The sequence below is a fragment of the Salmo salar genome, chromosome 06, assembly GCF_965601325.2.
Source record: "Salmo salar chromosome 06, fSalSal1, whole genome shotgun sequence".
In the NCBI taxonomy this organism is placed as follows: domain Eukaryota; kingdom Metazoa; phylum Chordata; class Actinopteri; order Salmoniformes; family Salmonidae; genus Salmo; species Salmo salar.
The window spans coordinates 44125242-44143427 of NC_138296.1; the positions used below are offsets into that span (position 1 = coordinate 44125242).

An 18186-nucleotide genomic window follows, 5' to 3' on the forward strand; every position below is an offset into this window, starting at 1 on the left:
GTGGCCGGGTCGCAAGTATACAAAAAAAACTTCCATGGTAACGATTTGACCTTATGACCTCAACCTCCAGGACAAAAACCCTGTGGGACCTGCACCGTCAGATTACCCAGCAGTCAAATGGCCTTTCATCAGCTGTGATTCGGTAACCCTAATTAATACTATTGTCATCAATCTACAATCTAAAATGATCTGGCTTCTCCTGGAAAGGGGCTCGAGGGATCAGGGTTGAGGGTGGGGGGGTGTATGGATGGCTATCCCTTCATACGTCTGTGGTTCACAGAGGGGGAGGTGGGGGAAGGGAGACAGCTTTGGCTCACTTCCTGTCACAGGAAGCTACAAGCAACTTCAATGGAAATCAACTAGGATGTGATTTAATTGTTAGTGGCTTGATAGTCAAATGGAAAACAAAGCTGCAACTGCTTTCTCTTTCCTTTTCTGTTGATCTCTCACAGCCTCTCTTTTATTCTCTCTATTTGTCTCTCTCTGTCTCTCTCTATCACTCTCTCTCTCTCTCTCTCTCTCTCTCTCTCTCTCCAGCTCTCATTAATAATAATTCCATTCTCCTCCCCAGTAGAGTAGGACCATCCTCATCTGTTCATCACAACATCTTTCTTCCCTAATTGGAGGAGTGTTAGCGCACCAGTTTACAGTGATGCAGCATATGATAAGGTCCTTGGTTAATAAGTCCTAGTGTGGTTCCTCCGTGTGGGTCCTGGAGGGGCTCCTGTTTGAGTTTGAGGCTTGGGCGCCAAAGGAATTTGAACATTGAAGTGAGACAGCCTGGCTGGAAGGCTTGGAGCAGGACTTTTAAAAGCAGGACTTATTCTGAATTATTTCTGAAGATGCATAATACATGAATCAGGGTGAGTGAGAGAGAGAGAGAGAGAGAGAGAGAGAGAGAGAGAGAGAGAGGGACAACCTCACCCCAACCTCTTGCCTTCCTTCTTGACTTATTTTTCTCATCAGTAGTATCCCTCACCTCCATCTCGCCTTCTCACCTTTCCTCGATCTTTCCATCCACCCCATTTTTCTTTATTTTCCTCCCCAATGTGTTCATTCCACCAACATCCCTCTCTCTACTGTTCTCTCCCTCTCTCTACTGTTCTCTCCCTCTCTCTACTGTTCTCTCCCTCTCTCTACTGCTATCTCCCTCTCTCTCTACTGCTATCTCCCTCTCTCTACTGTTCTCTCCCTCTCTCTACTGTTCTCTCCCTCTCTCTACTGTTCTCTCCCTCTCTCTACTGTTCTCTCTCTCTCTCTACTGTTCTCTCTCTCTCTCTACTGTTCTCTCCCTCTCTCTACTGTTCTCTCTCTCTCTCTACTGTTCTCTCCCTCTCTCTACTGTTCTCTCCCTCTCTCTACTGTTCTCTCCCTCTCTCTACTGTTCTCTCCCTCTCTCTACTGTTCTCTCCCTCTCTCTACTGTTCTCTCTCTCTCTCTACTGTTCTCTCCGTCTCTCTACTGTGCTCTCCCTCTCTCTACTGTTCTCTCCCTCTCTCTACTGTTCTCTCCCTCTCTCTACTGCTATCTCCCTCTCTCTACTGTTCTCTCTCTCTCTCTACTGTTCTCTCCCTCTCTACTGTTCTCTCCCTCTCTCTACTGTTCTCTCTCTCTCTCTACTGTTCTCTCTCTCTCTCTACTGTTCTCTCCCTCTCTCTACTGTTCTCTCCCTCTCTCTACTGTTCTCTCCCTCTCTCTACTGTTCTCTCCCTCTCTCTACTGTTCTCCCTCTCTCTACTGTTCTCCCTCTCTCTACTGTTCTCTTCCTCTCTCTACTGTTCTCTCCCTCTCTCTACTGTTCTCTCCCTCTCTCTACTGTTCTCTCCCTCTCCCTACTGTTCTCCCTCTCTCTACTGTTCTCTCTCTCTCTCTACTGTTCTCTCCCTCTCTCTACTGTTCTCTCCCTCTCTCTACTGTTCTCTCTCTCTCTCTACTGTTCTCTCCCTCTCTCTACTGTTCTCTCCCTCTCTCTACTGTTCTCTCTCTCTCTCTACTGTTCTCTCCCTCTCTCTACTGTTCTCTCCCTCTCTCTACTGTTCTCTCCCTCTCTCTACTGTTCTCTCCCTCTCTCTACTGTTCTCTCCCTCTCTCTACTGTTCTCTCTCTCTCTACTGTTCTCTCCCTCTCTCTACTGTTCTCTCCCTCTCTCTACTGTTCTCTCCCTCGCTCTACTGTTCTCCCTCTCTCTACTGTTCTATCCCTCTCTCTACTGTTCTCTCCCTCTCTCTACTGTTCTCTCGCTCTCTCTACTGTTCTCTCCCTCTCTCTACTGTTCTCCCCTCTCTCTACTGTTCTCTCCCTCTCTCTACTGTTCTCTCCCTCTCTCTACTGTTCTCTCCCTCTCTCTACTGTTCTCTCCCTCTCTCTACTGTTCTCTCCCTCTCTCTACTGTTCTCTCCCTCTCTCTACTGTTCTCTCTCTCTCTCTACTGTTCTCTCCTCTCTCTCTACTGTTCTCTCCCTCTCTCTACTGTTCTCTCCCTCTCTCTACTGTTCTCTCTCTCTCTCTACTGTTCTCTCCCTCTCTCTACTGTTCTCTCCCTCTCTCTACTGTTCTCTCCCTCTCTCTACTGTTCTCTCTCTCTCTCTACTGTTCTCTCCCTCTCTCTACTGTTCTCTCCCTCTCTCTACTGTTCTCTCCCTCTCTCTACTGTTCTCTCTCTCTCTCTACTGTTCTCTCCCTCTCTCTACTGTTCTCTCCCTCTCTCTACTGTTCTCTCCCTCTCTCTACTGTTCTCTCCCTCTCTCTACTGTTCTCTCCCTCTCTCTACTGTTCTCTCCCTCTCTCTACTGTTCTCTCTCTCTCTACTGTTCTCTCCCTATCTCTACTGTTCTCTCCCTCTCTCTACTGTTCTCTCCCTCTCTCTACTGTTCTCTCCCTCTCTCTACTGTTCTCTCCCTCTCTCTACTGTTCTCTCCCTCTCTCTCTCTTTCTTTCTCACTCTCTCCCTCTCTCTACTGTTCTCTCCCTCTCTCTCTCTTTCTCTCTCTCTCTACTGTTCTCTCCCTCTCTCTACTGTTCTCTCCCTCTCTCTACTGTTCTCTCCCTCTCTCTACTGTTCTCTCCCTCTCTCTACTGTTCTCTCCCTCTCTCTACTGTTCTCTCCCTCTCTCTTTCTTTCTCACTCTCTCCCTCTCTCTACTGTTCTCTCCCTCTCTCTCTCTTTCTCTCTCTCTCTACTGTTCTCTCCCTCTCTCTACTGTTCTCTCCCTCTCTCTACTGTTCTCTCCCTCCCTCTACTGTTCTCTCCCTCTCTCTCTCTCTCTTTCTCACTCTCTCCCTCTCTCTACTGTTCTCTCCCTCTCTCTCTCTTTCTCTCTCTCTCTACTGTTCTCTCCCTCTCTCTACTGTTCTCTCCCTCTCTCTACTGTTCTCTCCCTCTCTCTCTCTCTCTTTCTCACTCTCTCCCTCTCTCTACTGTTCTCTCCCTCTCTCTCTTTCTCACTCTCTCTCTATCTCTATCTCTCTAGCCCAGCATCTGAACTACTGTGTTCTAGAAGAATCAGCTGTGTATAAATAATTCACATTGAGAAGTAGTTTCTGGTCAATGAGTACATAGACTGACCCGCTGGCTGGCTGGCTGGCTGACTGGCTGACTAGCTGGCTGGCTGACTGGCTGACTAGCTGGCTGGCTGACTGGCAGATTGACTGGTGTAAGACGGATGTGGCAGCCGCAGGATATATGCTACTGCCCTCATTTAAGTTTACAGGAAGGAAGAAAACACACACACATACACAAACATGCACGCTCTATCCTAGTTCACACTCCTTCAATTCAAAGACACATCAATGTCACAGAAAACCACAGAGCAGCTCATCTAACCACTCATCCATACTGCAGCATTTGATTATAATGACTTGGTTCGACAATAATGACCAAACACTCTGAGCATCTCTACCGCAGCAGCACACGGTTTCTCTCCTTCCAATTGGCTGTGGTGTGATTTGTCCTCTCAGTGGATTATAACTGAACTGTATTATCTGAGTGTTTATTGTTCATCGTTCCTTCCTCCTCCCCTGACATGTCTGCCTGATGGTGAAGATCCCGGTTTCGTCCCAAATGGCAACCTATTCCCTACATAATGCACTACTTTTGACCAGGGCCCTATATGAGCTGTGGTCAAAAGTAGTGCACTATATAGGGAATAGGGTACCATTTGGGATGAAACCCTGTTAATGGGTTTGTCCTGCATCATTAGGGGTAAAACACTTTAACAGAATGATGAGTTTCTGTGAAATCATGTGATGGGGTTGAAGTAGATCGATAAAGATTTTTGTAGAATTCATCAGCGATTGCACAGAGATAATTGCCCCCCTTGTTTCCCAGATTTGTTGAATGATGATAGTGAAAGTGATTGAGCTAATTTGTGGTCAGAATTTAATCATTACTGATATTGTGGGTTTCTATCTGCAGCAGTTGAATTCTGAACTGTGGCACAGGGATTGGTTGTGTACCACTTGTTCTACAGTATGAATAGATACAGCAAGGATAGTCCTGCGCTTTTCATTCTCACCAATCACCTGGTGTGGTGTTTATGTGAGTGAAAGCCATGTGACATTCTCTGTGGATTAGTGTTGGAGGTAATGTTGATGATAAGCCACTTCCTCTCTGATTGGGACTGAAGCCTGGCCTGTAAATAATAATAGTCTCATTAAGAGACTGCATGTAACATTTGGTTCTGAGATTAAGTTGATAACGCCCATAGGGATACGTAATATGAGGATCATCAGCATCAATGGAGCTTTTTGCCCTTGCCACCAGAAAGGGCAATTTGTTCTTAATGCAAGTTAGGGGACTTTCTGAATTACATTTTTTTATTTAACCAGGCAAGTCAGTTAAGAACAAATTCTTATTTACAATGACGGCCTAACCCGGACGACGCTGGGCCAACTGTACGCCACCCTATGGGACTCCCAATCACAGCTGGTTGTGATACAGCCTGGATTTGAACCAGGACGTCTGTAGTGACGTCTCTAGCACTGAGATGCAGTGCCTTAGACCACTGCGCCACTCTGGAATAACCAGAGTCTCCCTGACCTAAGTTTTGGTTTGATAATAAATATGCATTTGAAAAGCCTTAGAGAATAGCCTAATGATAAGACATATTTCACTCACGTTCCCTGTTAATCAGAGGAGGCTGGTGGGAGGAGCTGTAGGAGGACGGGCTCATTGTAATGCCTGGAATGGAATTAAGGGAATGGTATACAAACAAATCAAACATATGGAAACCATATTCCATTCCAGCCATTACAATGAGCATGTCCTCCTATGGATCCTCCCACCAGCCTCCTCTGCTGTTAATACTTTAATGTCTTTTAGCCTAGAAATGGCTTAGGCTACAAGTTGTGGTATGAATGAACATACATCATTTCAGTGTGTGTGTGTTTGTGTGTGTGTGTGTGTGTGTGTGTGAGGAACGTTAATAATGTGTACGGGGGGGGGGGGGGGGGGGTGTGTGTGTGTGTGTGTGTGTGTGTGTGTGTGTGTGTGTGTGTGTGTGTGTGTGTGTGTGTGTGTGAATTAGCGCACACGGACATGGATCGTGTAGGGAGGGGACAAGCGAGCAACTCACATAACAGCGCATTGTATATAACTGCATATGTACATCTGCAAGAGCGGATAGAAGAGTAGGGACCAAGCGAATAAGACGTTCTTCTGCATGCAGCCTCGGCGCAAACAAGAAGCTTGGAGAAAAACGAAAGCGCGTGTAAACGCTAATTAACGCCTTTTTATTAGCCAGAACTGTTTCTAAGGGGACTCCTTATGAATCCATGCAGTTAGCTAATCACACCAGATCACATACGGAACACCATCTGTTCGTTTTCGAGCGACAATAGTTTGTTCAGCCAGACGCGGACGGTTCAATCAGTCTCTCCTAGATTCAGTGGACTGCGCTTCGTCGGTGGACTGATGATCTTATGTGGGCTACACAGCCGTGGACTCATGTTTTGAAACAATGGGCCAATGCACTAGGTTGAATGTGTTGCTGTAACGTCCGTGGATGATGGCAGGGGTACACGCTTCCGAGGCTGTGTCGGGACATTTGCTAAATCCTACCATTGCATCCTCTCCGGCACAGGACGCGACACAAATAGCGGGGTTGAACAACAATGACGCCACCGTGCAGCCTCCGACTGGCACCCGGGCATACCTGGACATTTCGGCGGCTGCCTTTGCTCACGGGCACCCGGTCTATGGGGCGGAGGGAGTTTACACCAACGGAAGGTACATGGACCACGGGAGTCCTCGGACTGGCAGCAGCAGCCGTGACAATTCAGCCGAAAGGAGCCATGGAGGCGTGAACACACCTTGCGGCATTATGAAGGTTGGTTTGTTTTCATGAAGCCTACTTTATCATGGCACGTCAATCATAGGAAGCTCTTGAAGGTTGCATTAATGAGGAAATCATTATCTCACAGCTCACGCAAAACCACACGAAGCCTTCAGGTAGCCAGTGACTAGCCCTCATTGTGATTCATTCTATTGTTATGGACCCAGGGTGAGGTGAACTGTTTGTTAGTGACAAAGCAGTAATAATAACACTAAAGGATGCTGAGTTGTTACTGTGTAACAAACGGATGGTCTAGTGCAGGGTAAACATTTTGCTGAGGGAAATGTTATGATGTGGTCTATCAATCGCAGTTAGGCTACAAGTCTCAGAAACAGTTACAATGTTACAAAGAAGGCAGGACTAACTGATCCAATGCTCTGAAGTTTGCGTGATTTCCTTCTTCATGCCTTGAGGTGCTGGTGGTGCGGGAAGCTGCTGCGTCTGGTTCTGCTGCAAGGTTATAGGTCACCAAAGGTGAAATAAAGGTTGTCCTCTGATATGAGCGCAGCTAAAGGACTCGTCTTAACAGTTACGACATTCCCTCCCTGGATAGTAAAAAATGCCTCTGTAGTCGAACTACCGTACTGTTCCAATAGACTTGTAAATAGAGTACTATGTAAAAGCAAAACTGGCAATGCTATTTAAGTCAGACGCAAAACGTGTTTGTTGACCGTTAAGATGAGGCCTAGCCACAAAATCTGGGCTCCTCAAGGGAATTTCGAACATAAATGATAGACCTACATATTACGGAGAACATGTCTGCCTTTAGTCACTATTTCCCCCAAGTCTCATTTCTCCTACTCCAGGATGTCTTCAGTAAGATGGTGTAGCATGACAGAGACAGACAGACAGACAGACAGACAGACAGACAGACAGACAGACAGACAGACAGACAGACAGACAGGGTGGGGGGGCTTGTGGAGAAGTTCTGTGGAGAAGCTCTGTGGAGGTGGGAGTTTTTGGAGAGAGAGTGGCATTCTGTCATTTTGAGCCAGTTTGCTTAGCAACTGGTATAAAACCATAAAGCGATCTATTTCTCCTGTTATTGAATTCCCTGTGGATGTGCGGGCGAACAAATCTAAACACTGCCTGCTCTCTGGTTTGATGCGCTTCTCTGAGGTGTAGGGGAATCCTTGAGAAAATGTCCCTGAGTGTTGCTTCTCTTCACCCCAGGGTGTTTTACCCTGTTGATGAAAAGCAGGGCCTGTTCTTCCAGGAAATTCCATGGAATAGTATAATTCGAGGCTAAGGCCTAAATCCCTCCACTCCGAACTTCCCTCCAAAAGAACTGGAGCCATCTACTGACGTTCACAAGTTCAAACTTCATAACAGAAATATGGCAAGAATGCAGAGCGGCTCATGTTGTCAACATGCTCTAGGTCTTAAATCCTCTAAAGCTTATTCTCCGAATGTACTGTCCTGTTCATACGGCATTGTATTGTTATACTTATAAGGCTTTGTTGCAATATTTCTTGCGATGCACATAGTGATAAACATGTTTAGAGTTTTCTTCTGTAAGTCAGCTCAGCTGTGTGGCAACTTTGATCTCTCTCCAACTGTTGCTATTGGAAGGACCAGGATGTACTATCAAAGATGCTGCAAAAGTAGAACCGGTAAAGAAGACTCATTCCTTCGCTAGAGAAATACATCTGTAATGTAGAGACTGCCTCGACCCGGTAGATAAGAGTTAATTGTCCGTATGGCTTACGTGATTGACGTCGAGGAAAGTTCACCACTGGATTTAGGGTCAACACTTTGAAGGCCAGGCGTGAAATGCCAGTTGACAGACAACTCACCATAGGTTCTAAGTGTGTGACTCTGTCAGGCTTGCGTGTGATAACCCAATTAGATAACCATGTCCTCTTTCAGCAGCGCATCAGAGCATCATTGTCGTTTCCTGTTCTCATTCCAATATGGATGTGTTGGTCCTACAGCACACCGACGTCCGTTTTTATTCCTGTATGTCTTCTAAAGGCCTACACGCTTCCTTGGGCGTAAAATAGTCCATCTAAAGGGTGAGTGTTCTGGAACCGCTATCACAGAACATTTAGGGTCAGCGGTTCTTTTAGACTCTGCTGCGAATGCAGCCAAGAGGGCATGTTTATTCATAGAATCAGAGAGGAACGTCGCAACACAGTGAACTTCGTCGTCAGTCACAACATGGGGAACACACAGATAGAGAGTGGCATGATGGGAATCTGGGTCAGCTCTCCTGTAGTAGAGCTTGGCGATATGGACCAAAAAATCCATATTGTGATAAATTGCCTGAATTGATGCGATGATGAAGGATAGTTTAGAAGGATAGTTTCTAACATTTAATGTGCAACAAGTTTTTTTTTAAACGTTTCCTTTAAACTACTACTACAAGTCTGATGCTGTAGCCATCAATTGTCCCAATAACAATCACCCATATTAACACACTTATTTCATTTCAAACTTCACATTTCATAGGCTACGTATCGTAATGAACCATATCAGGAAAATGCTCGCGATAAATGATCATTTTTGGTTTATTGTCCCAGCTCTATCCTGTTGTGTGTTGTGGTGCTAGTGTAGTTCATGTGTAGTGCTGCTGGAACTTCAGTACCCACACACACACACGTTTCATCAGCCTGAAACATGAGCTGAGGGGTCTGAGCGGACTAAAGGGGGAGTGGGGTAGAGAGGCAAATGAGCAATTACAGCATTGTGCTCATTACAGAGTTATTCCGGAGGATTGAAAACAACTCGTTATTTTTTAAACCTCCTGTTTGGACTTGACGTGTCAGTGTATGGCATGAGGGAGCAGTGGAGAACCCATCTGTGTGTATATTGTTGAACCAGCCAAATCCTGCAAGGCTGTCACCCCCTTGGCGTGGTGAGTGACTCTCCCATGGTGGGTGGGACGGGAGGGCTTCTAAAGTGGTTGGAGGGGATGGGGACAGGTTGACCGGGGGCTGTTCCAGTCTGGTTTTTTTAAGCAGGGCTGTAGACAGCTGCAGGCTCCTGCCCGGCCTGCCTCACTTTAGCTGACTGTTGGGAAGACGGCTGCCTGCCTTGCCGGCCTGCCGGCCTGCCAGCACAGACCGAGAGGGATAGGAAGGATCTTCCCCAAGCACTGTTGTGACCAAAATGGGTTTCTTTATCCCTCCCTCCCTCCCTTCCTCCCTCCCTCCCTCTATTGCACGCTCTGAGGGGTTTTTGACCTCTGGAGCAAATAAAAGGTCAAAGTCTTATCCAGAGCGGTTACTGGAAGGATGAACATTGTCAGCATGACAAAAGCAGAGCGAAAACATGACGGGATAAAATAATAACAGATGTTCTACAGAGTAATACACAGAAACTTAACCACAGGGCTTTGTGGTCACGGAGCTAGCTGTTGGCACCTACCATATAGCCCAACTGCATGCCACCACACCCCTCCCCTCCCTCTCTTCACCAACTCCTCACCCCAGTCCCCAGTCATGTCACGGAGGGGCTGGTCATCAGCTCATCCTGTCATTTATTAAACCCCTTTCCTCTTTATTAACCCAGTGTGTCCTACTTCTGGTTGGCTAACAGTCTGGCTAACAGTAATTCAGCTCTCTATCCTGTACCACTCCTGGTCAAATGGCTCTATAATACATTAGTCAAGCACTCAGAGAGTGTGAGAGTGAGATTAGTTCTCTGTGTGACTCTCTATCTGTCTCCCCTTCTCTCTATCTCTCTCTTTGATAGAGAGAGATATGTGTCTGTTATAGAGATAGAGAGGGGATATTTTTTAAATAGATGGCGACATTCTACAATGATGTTTTAATGCATGTTTTGGATAGGCGGTATCAGAAGAACTCTGATTTGAGTGCAGCAGTCTTACTTACTCCTTTAAATCTAGGTCATATCTAAATCCAGCTCCAGTCGCATTCAAGGAAAGAGCTGATTCTAGGTTATACATATAGAAAGGAATCTCATTCTCAATCGAGCGTAGACTCTGAGGTGCGTCTGTCAAACCATTCCCCCTGTTCTGGTGGTGTGGTGGGGGAAATTCCGTTCTCGACCTTTACCCAATAACCACTACTTGGCTTTGGATAAAACCCCACCTCCACCCCCCTCCAGTCATTAAATACATAAAGCCCTTATAAATTTACCCAGATGCCTCATAGTCTTTATCTAGTTCGGCAGGGCCAGAAATTCCCCAAGCCCCAGATTGATCCCAATGCTGCCCTGGGAAAACATGGAATTCTTTCCCCAAACGTTGAATCCTGGGATTTACTTAATCCACACCAGAACTCAGTCAGATCCTTCTCAAATACCACTGATTACATGCTGATGGATCCCATTGGTACCGCTTGGCGTGCGGTAGCAGAGAGAGCAGACTTGGGTGGCTGGAGTCTTTAACAATTTCTAGAGCCTTCCTCTGACACCGCCTGGTATAGAGGTCCTGGATGGTAGGGAGCTCAGCCCCGGTGATGTACTGGGCCATATGCACTACCCTCTGTAGCGCCTTGCGGTTGGATGCCAAGCAGATGCCATACCAAGTGGTGTTGCAGCCAGTCAAGATGCTCTCAATGATTCTGAATATTAAAGAGCACAGTTAATGTCTCCATATCTCCATCACTATGGTAGACCACCCAGAGACATCATGGAAATGAAGTTGTCACAGTCTCACTCTGGACAGAGGACTATGAGGTGAAGGGGAGGCAAAGGATGAGGAAGAGGATGGGGGGTAGATGAAGATGGATTTGGATCATGGCAGGTGGTTATGCATGCTCAGTCTTCTGGGACTCTCTTGGCTGTTGATCTCCAAGCAGCCATCTGTGAAACGCACACATTTCAAATGCTTTATTTGGATCCAAAATGAGGCATTGACATGCAAAGGTCCAACATATTGCATAAGTCATGCACGTGCACGAGCACACCTATCCAATCCTCCTCTCATCCCAAGTTAAAGCAATCAACACTAACAGCAGGAAACCAAAAGCTCTTGGACATCAAGTTTGATTTTTGGAGGTAAAATATTATGATAAATGAAAAGTAAATAGCGTGTACTCTTTGTTCAAAGTCCATAATGCTTGAGTCCATATTGTGGATCACGAGCACAAATACTAGCGAATGCCCATCCTCCTATCCCAGTTGAAAGCACTGTTCGAACAGCAAACAGATTTCTCTGACTGGCATTTTCTCAAGCACCTCTTTTCTTGCCAATTCCTTTGAAGACCGATGCCTCATAAGGTCCAATGTGAGGGTTTCTCGAATATTTTAGTACCTCACAAATAAACTCATCTTAGCCGCTCAAACACACAGAAGCATTTGGTCTCTTTGTCCGTCCCATATGGGCAGTGAAGCTTCATGCTAAAGATCCCTGTTTGGTCCTAAACTATTTACTGTGGCACCAGGCCAGGGCTTCAGAGCAGAACTCTTGTAACAGTACTGAGAGAAGAGTAAGTGGTAGAACCATGCTCTTGTTTCATGGGGGGCTCTCCTTAATTTGTTATTACATATCTTTCCTTTTATCTGTTTCGTTTGGGGATAATGACTTGTGCTAAGTGAACAGGAACCTCAATCAGCTGTGTGTGAAATTGGGGCCCAGATAAAAAAAAGAAGCTTTTTGAACTGATTTATTTGGACACTGGGGTGTGTGTGTAAACACCTCATTTTAACGTGCCTTACAAAGCAACAGTGGTGATACTGACAGACAGAGGCAGTGGCAGTGGTAGGGACAGTGTTATTTGGGGTACAGGGTTTATGTGGTCCTCTGATGTCAGAAGAGCAGCTAAAATATCATTGGATTCTGGAAAAAGTCTGATCGAAATGTCTGTGGAAGTCTCTGAAATTAGGTCTCAATGTTAATGAAATGTGGCTGTCTGATGTGAGAAGTGAAGCGGTATTTGGTTTTAGAGTCGTTCACAGGGTGATCTACCGATCTGAGGGTTAATTGCTCCACTCGGGCCATTTGAAATGGAGAAGTAACGATGAGTAATATTCAGACTATATCCGCTCAATATTTCCCTGGGCCATTTGGGCCACTATGGTGCTGGTGTGATGAATGAATGTGGCGGTATCGTTGCAGCAACAGCCACTCCGACAGTCTCTTGTCATCTGACATGTCGTTTGGTGGCCTTTCAGATCTCACTTCCCCTCTCTGACTGAAGTGACTTCCTTTGATTGGATGTCTAGCTCTTCTTTTTGTTCTGAGTTTTGACTGAAGGAAAGACATGGAAAACAGAGAGAATAAAAAATATGCCAATAAAAGGATATGATGGCCGATATGCTGAAGTACAACAATGAAAAGAAACCAAATGTCTTTTCATTGTCATTTTAAAACATCAAATATGTATGACAAAGATGAGAATCCGAATTGGGAATCGTTAGAAAGAATTTCCAATAAGGTATTTTTCAGAAGGTTGTCCTCCGGAAGGTTTTGTGACCTCTTAACAGTTTTAGCTTCTTCTCCCAAAGTGTTCATCTCTAGCAATACTTATGATCGAACAGGGGTTAACTAACCTTTGATGTTTCACCCTCCCCTTCACACACTGTCCTCCATTGCCCTCAGTTGCATAATGTCAGTGTATTTGATGGAATGTTGTCTAGAGATCCAAAATCACTCGAGAGCCCATTCAACGGGGGCTACGCCCCCCTCTCTTTTTCTCTCTCCCCTCACCCAAGACTGGCACCTTTAAGTATCCAATCCCCCCATTAAGATGCCATTGGAGGAGGCCTGAAATCCTGAAACTCCAGCTTCAGTCTAATCCCACTAACCAGATTTAAGGAATGGAAAAATAAACACTTTCTGTTTCAGAGTTTTTTATTCTTTCCCCCTTAATTAAAGTGGTAGAAATGAGAGAATAACAGGTAAAACCACAGTGATTCCTCCTGGATTACCTGGCTGTGTTTGGGCAAGCAGCTGATCTGTTTGATTTGGCCAGCGGTGGACAATGTCTACACGTCCACACCACTGCATTCGTATCTCCGTTGTTACCTTCTCTCTACTCCTCCCCAGGTGTTTTCGTTGTTACTAGTCCACTGAATAAACCAGCTCTGCACTTCCCTCAGGCAGTAAAGGATAGGGGGAGAAGAAAGTGTGGAGAGAAATGGTGAAACTGAATACTCCCAGTCATTCCGCAACAGGAAGTGAGCTCAGCATCAGCTTTTAGATTGTGGTTAGTCACGGTGCAGCACACATCGGCTAGTCGAGCGGTATTAGCGCTAGCCACCAAAACAAAGGAAAATTACCTCAGCATTCAGCAATGTGGGCCAGATATATTCTTGAAATCTGCTACTCTACAAACATACTGTAGTAGTCTGAGACATACTGAAAGCGAATCATAATGAGCTGAGAAAAAAGGTCATAATAGAACGCAGCCACACCTTAACTAACCACAACAGGAAGGAGGAAGTGAGGTCGCTGACCTTTGTCCCTCTTGACCCTATGGTTGAGTTTCTGTGTGGCGAGCCAGGAGCCAGGGGATGATAAGCAGCGAGGGAGGGAGCTGAGTGTTAGAGGGTAGAGAGGTCTGTATTAGAGGTCGACCGATTAATCGGAATGGCCGATTAATTAGGGCCGATTTCAAGTTTTCATAACAATCGGTAATCGGTATTTTTGGCCACCGATTTGCCGATTATTATATATATTTTTTAATTGTTTTATTATTATAACTTTTTGCACATTTATTTAACTAGGCAAGTCAGATTAAGAACACATTCTTATTTTCAATGACGGCCTAGGAACGGGGGTTAACTGCCTTGTTCAGGGGGGATTCGGGGATTCGTTTTTGCAACCTTCCGGTTACTAATCCAACTCTCTAACCACCTGCCATACATTGCACTCCACGAGGAGCCTGCATGGCAGGCTGACTACCTGTTACGCGAGGGCAGCAAGAAGCCAAGGTAAGTTGCTAGCTAGCATTCAACTTATCTTATAAAAAACTGTCAATCTTAACATAATCACTAGTTAACTACACATGGTTGATGATATTACTAGTTTATCTAACGTGTCCTGCGTTGCATATAATCGATGCGGTGCCTGTTAATTTCTCATTGAATCACAGCCTACTTCGACAAACTGGTGATGATTTAACAAGCGCATTTGCAAAAAAAGCTCTGTCATTGCACCAATGTACCCAACCATAAACATCAATGCCTTTCTTTAAAACCAATACACAAGTATATATTTTTAAACCTGCATATTTAGTTAATATTGCCTACTAACATGAAATTGTGTCACTTATCTTGCGTTCATTGCACGCAGTCAGGGTATATGCAACAGTTTGGGCCGCCTGGCTCGTTGCGAACTAATTTGCCAGAATTTTACGTAATTATGACATAACATTGAAGGTTGTGCAATGTAACAGGAATATTTAGACTTAGGGATGCCACCCGTTAGATGAAATATGGAACGGTTCCGTATTTCACTGAAAGAAAAAACTTTTGTTTTCAAGATGATAGTTTCCGGATTCGACCATATTAGGGCTAGGGGGCAGTATTGACACGGCCGGATGAAAAACGTACCCGATTTAATCTGGTTACTACTCCTGCCCAGTAACTAGAATATGCATATAATTATTGGCTTTGGATAGAAAACACCCTAAAGTTTCTAAAACTGTTTGAATGGTGTCTGTGAGTATAACAGAACTCATATGGCAGGCAAAAACCTGAGAAGATTCCAAACAGGAAGCGCCCTCTCTGACAAGTTGTTGTTCATCTTGGCTCTTTTTATTGAAGACTGAGGATCTTTGCCGTAACGTGACACTTCCTACGGCTCCCATAGGCTCTCAGAACCCGGGAAAAAGCTGAATGATATCGAGGCAGCCTCTGGCTGAAACACATTATCGCGTTTGGATAGTGGCTGGTCAGAGTACTCTGAGACTCACGCTCGTGCACGAGGGCCGAGATGTATTTATTTTCTCTCTCTTTGTACGTATACAGGCTTTCCCGGTCGGAATATTATCGCTTTTTTACTAGAAAAATGGCATAAAAATTGATTTTAAACAGCGGTTGACATGCTTCGAAGTACGGTAATGGAATATTTAGAATTTTTTTGTCACGAAATGCGCCATGCTCGTCACCCTTATTTACCCTTTCGGATAGTGTCTTGAACGCACGAAGAAAACGCCGCTATTTGGATATAACAATGGATTATTTGGGACCAAACCAACATTTTTTATTGAAGTAGAAGTCCTGGGAGTGCATTCTGACGAAGAACAGCAAAGGTAATAACATTTTTCTTATAGTAAATCTGACTTTGGTGAGTGCTAAACTTGCTGGGTGTCTAAATAGCTAGCCCTGTGATGCCGGGCTATCTACTGAGAATATTGCAAAATGTGCTTTCACCGAAAAGCTATTTTAAAATCGGACATATCGAGTGCATAGAGGAGTTCTGTATCTATAATTCTTAAAATAATTGTTATGTTTTTTGTGAACGTTTATCGTGAGTAATTTAGTAAATTCACCGGCAGTGTTCGGTGGGAATGCTAGTCACATGCTAGTCACATGCTAATGTAAAAAGCTGTTTTTTGATATAAATATGAACTTGATTGAACAAAACATGCATGTATTGTATAACATAATGTCCTAGGGTTGTCATCTGATGAAGATCATCAAAGGTTAGTGCTGCATTTAGCTGTGGTTTGGGTTTATGTGACATTATATGCTAGCTTGAAAAATGGGTGTCTGATTATTTCTGGCTGGGTACTCTGCTGACATAATCTAATGTTTTGCTTTCGTTGTAAAGCCTTTTTGAAATCGGACAGTGTGTTTAGATTAACGAGAGTCTTGTCTTTAAAATGGTGTAAAATAGTCATATGTTTGAAAAATTGAAGTTTTTGCATTTTTGAGGTATTTGAATATCGCGCCACGGGATTACACTGGCTGTTGAGTAGGTGGGACGCAAGCGTCCCACCTAGCCCATAGAAGTTAATGACCTAAGGCTCGTATTTCTGTGTGTTTATTATATTATAATTAAGTCTATGATTTTATAGAGCAGTCTGACTGAGCGGTAGGCACCAGTAGGCTCATAAGCATTCATTCAAACAGCACTTTCGTGCGTTTTGCCAGCAGCTCTTCGCTGTGCTTCAAGCATTGCGCTGTTTATGACTTCAAGCCGGGTGGGTATAATTTCTGGAATGTTCCAATAGGAATCTATTCCAAAAACTTCGTAAATAACAAGCTTGCCAAAAAACAACGCATACAAAGTTGTATAGCGGCAGAATAAGATACCGGGTAGGGAGAGGTCTATTTCATTGCGTTTTTTTACTCATCACGTTTATTCCGAAAAATGTCTGTCCTCACTCTGGTTGCCTATGGACAAACATTAAGAATAAGCTACGTGGTGAGTTGATGCCTATTCGGCAGCTAGTTAGCTAGGTTTGTATGCGTTGCTACTTTGTATGCGTTGTTGGTTGGCAACCTTTTACTTTACGTTTTTTGGAACAGATTCCTGTTGGAACGTTCCACAAATTATACCCACCCCTTCAAGCCTATCAACTCCCAAGATTAGGCTGGTGTAACCGATGTGAAATGGCTAGCTAGTTAGCGGGGTGCGCGCTAATAGCGTTTCAAACGTCACTCGCTCTGAGACTTGGAGTAGTTGTTCCCCTTGCTCTGCATGGGTAACGCTGCTTCGAGGGTGGCTGTTGTCGATGTGTTCCTGGTTCGAGCCCAGGTAGGAGCGTGGAGAGGGACGGAAGCTATACTGTTACACTGGCAATAATAAAGTGCCTATAAGAACATCCAATAGTCAAAGGTATATGAAATACAAATCGTATAGAGAGAAATAGTCCTATAATTCCTATAATAACTACAACCTAAAACTTCTTACCTGGGAATATTGAAGACTCGTGTTAAAAGGAACCACCAGCTTTCATATGTTCCCATGTTCTGAGCAAGGAAATGAAACATTAGCTTTCTTATATGGCACATATTGCACTTTTACTTTCTTCTCCAACACTTTGTTTTGCATTATTTAAACCAAATTGAACATGTTTCATTATTTATTTGAGGCTAAATTGATTTTATTTATGTATTATATTAAGTTAAAATAAGTGTTCATTCAGTATTGTTGTAATTGTCATTATTACAAATAAATAAATGTAAAAAAAAATCTGCCGATTAATCGTCATCGGCTTTTTTGGGTCCTCCAATAATCGGTATCAGTATCGGCGTTGAAAAATTATAATCGGTCGACCTCTAGTCTGTATCTCTATCTCTACCCAGGCCTCTACCCAGTTTTCCAGCGACAGGGTAATTCTGATTGGCCCACTGCCTAGCCTGCCTAGTTCACAGAGTGGCAATTATAGTGCTTTCGTGCCCTGACACTGTCAGAGAGGACACTGCTCTAGTCAAGCTTAATAAACTTGTGTGTGTGTGTGTGTGTGTGTGTCTGCATGGTACAGAGTGTGTGTTTGCATAAGTTAGAGCTGAGAGTGAGACTTTGACATTACACACTGCCATAATGTGTTTTGCACATAACACATTGCAGTGCGGACACTTTGCCCCTGGTTAAATACAGTGATTCTGCAAGTGTGTGTTCGTCGCTTGGAACGTCGCTTGGAGGTGTAAACTGTCCTATAGATCAGGGACCCATGGCTCTGCTGGTGCTGTGCTGCTTGTCTCTCTGTGCCTTCTCTGCTTCTGTGTTTTAAGAGCTGTTTCTGTGTTGCCTCTCCCGCCACATGTGGCCTCTTCAGTTCAGTTCCTCTATCCCCACACAGTGCTAAAACTCCAGTTCACAGACCTAGACCAGTCAGCAGCCTATTTATAGGCTGTGGTGGGATTGTCTTCCCTAGAATAATGAGCACATATCTTTCATTTGTTCTTAGCCAACCAACCAGCATCCTCAACCAGCCCAATGTTTTGAATCAAGCCAAATGTCCTCAACCAAGTCCAACGTTGTCAACCAAGT

General features: G+C 44.6%; 1 protein-coding gene across 1 annotated transcript in view; it reads left to right on the forward strand.

Annotated features, from left to right (window-relative positions):
• Positions 1-5763: 5763 nt before the first annotated feature.
• Positions 5764-18186, forward strand: part of LOC106607294 (inactive phospholipase C-like protein 2) — a 94691-nt gene continuing 82268 nt past the window's right edge. The window contains exon 1 of the mRNA XM_014204112.3: positions 5764-6326. Coding sequence (XP_014059587.1) covers positions 6003-6326 — 324 coding nt within the window. The 5' untranslated portion in view covers positions 5764-6002. The remainder of the gene's footprint in view (positions 6327-18186) is intronic.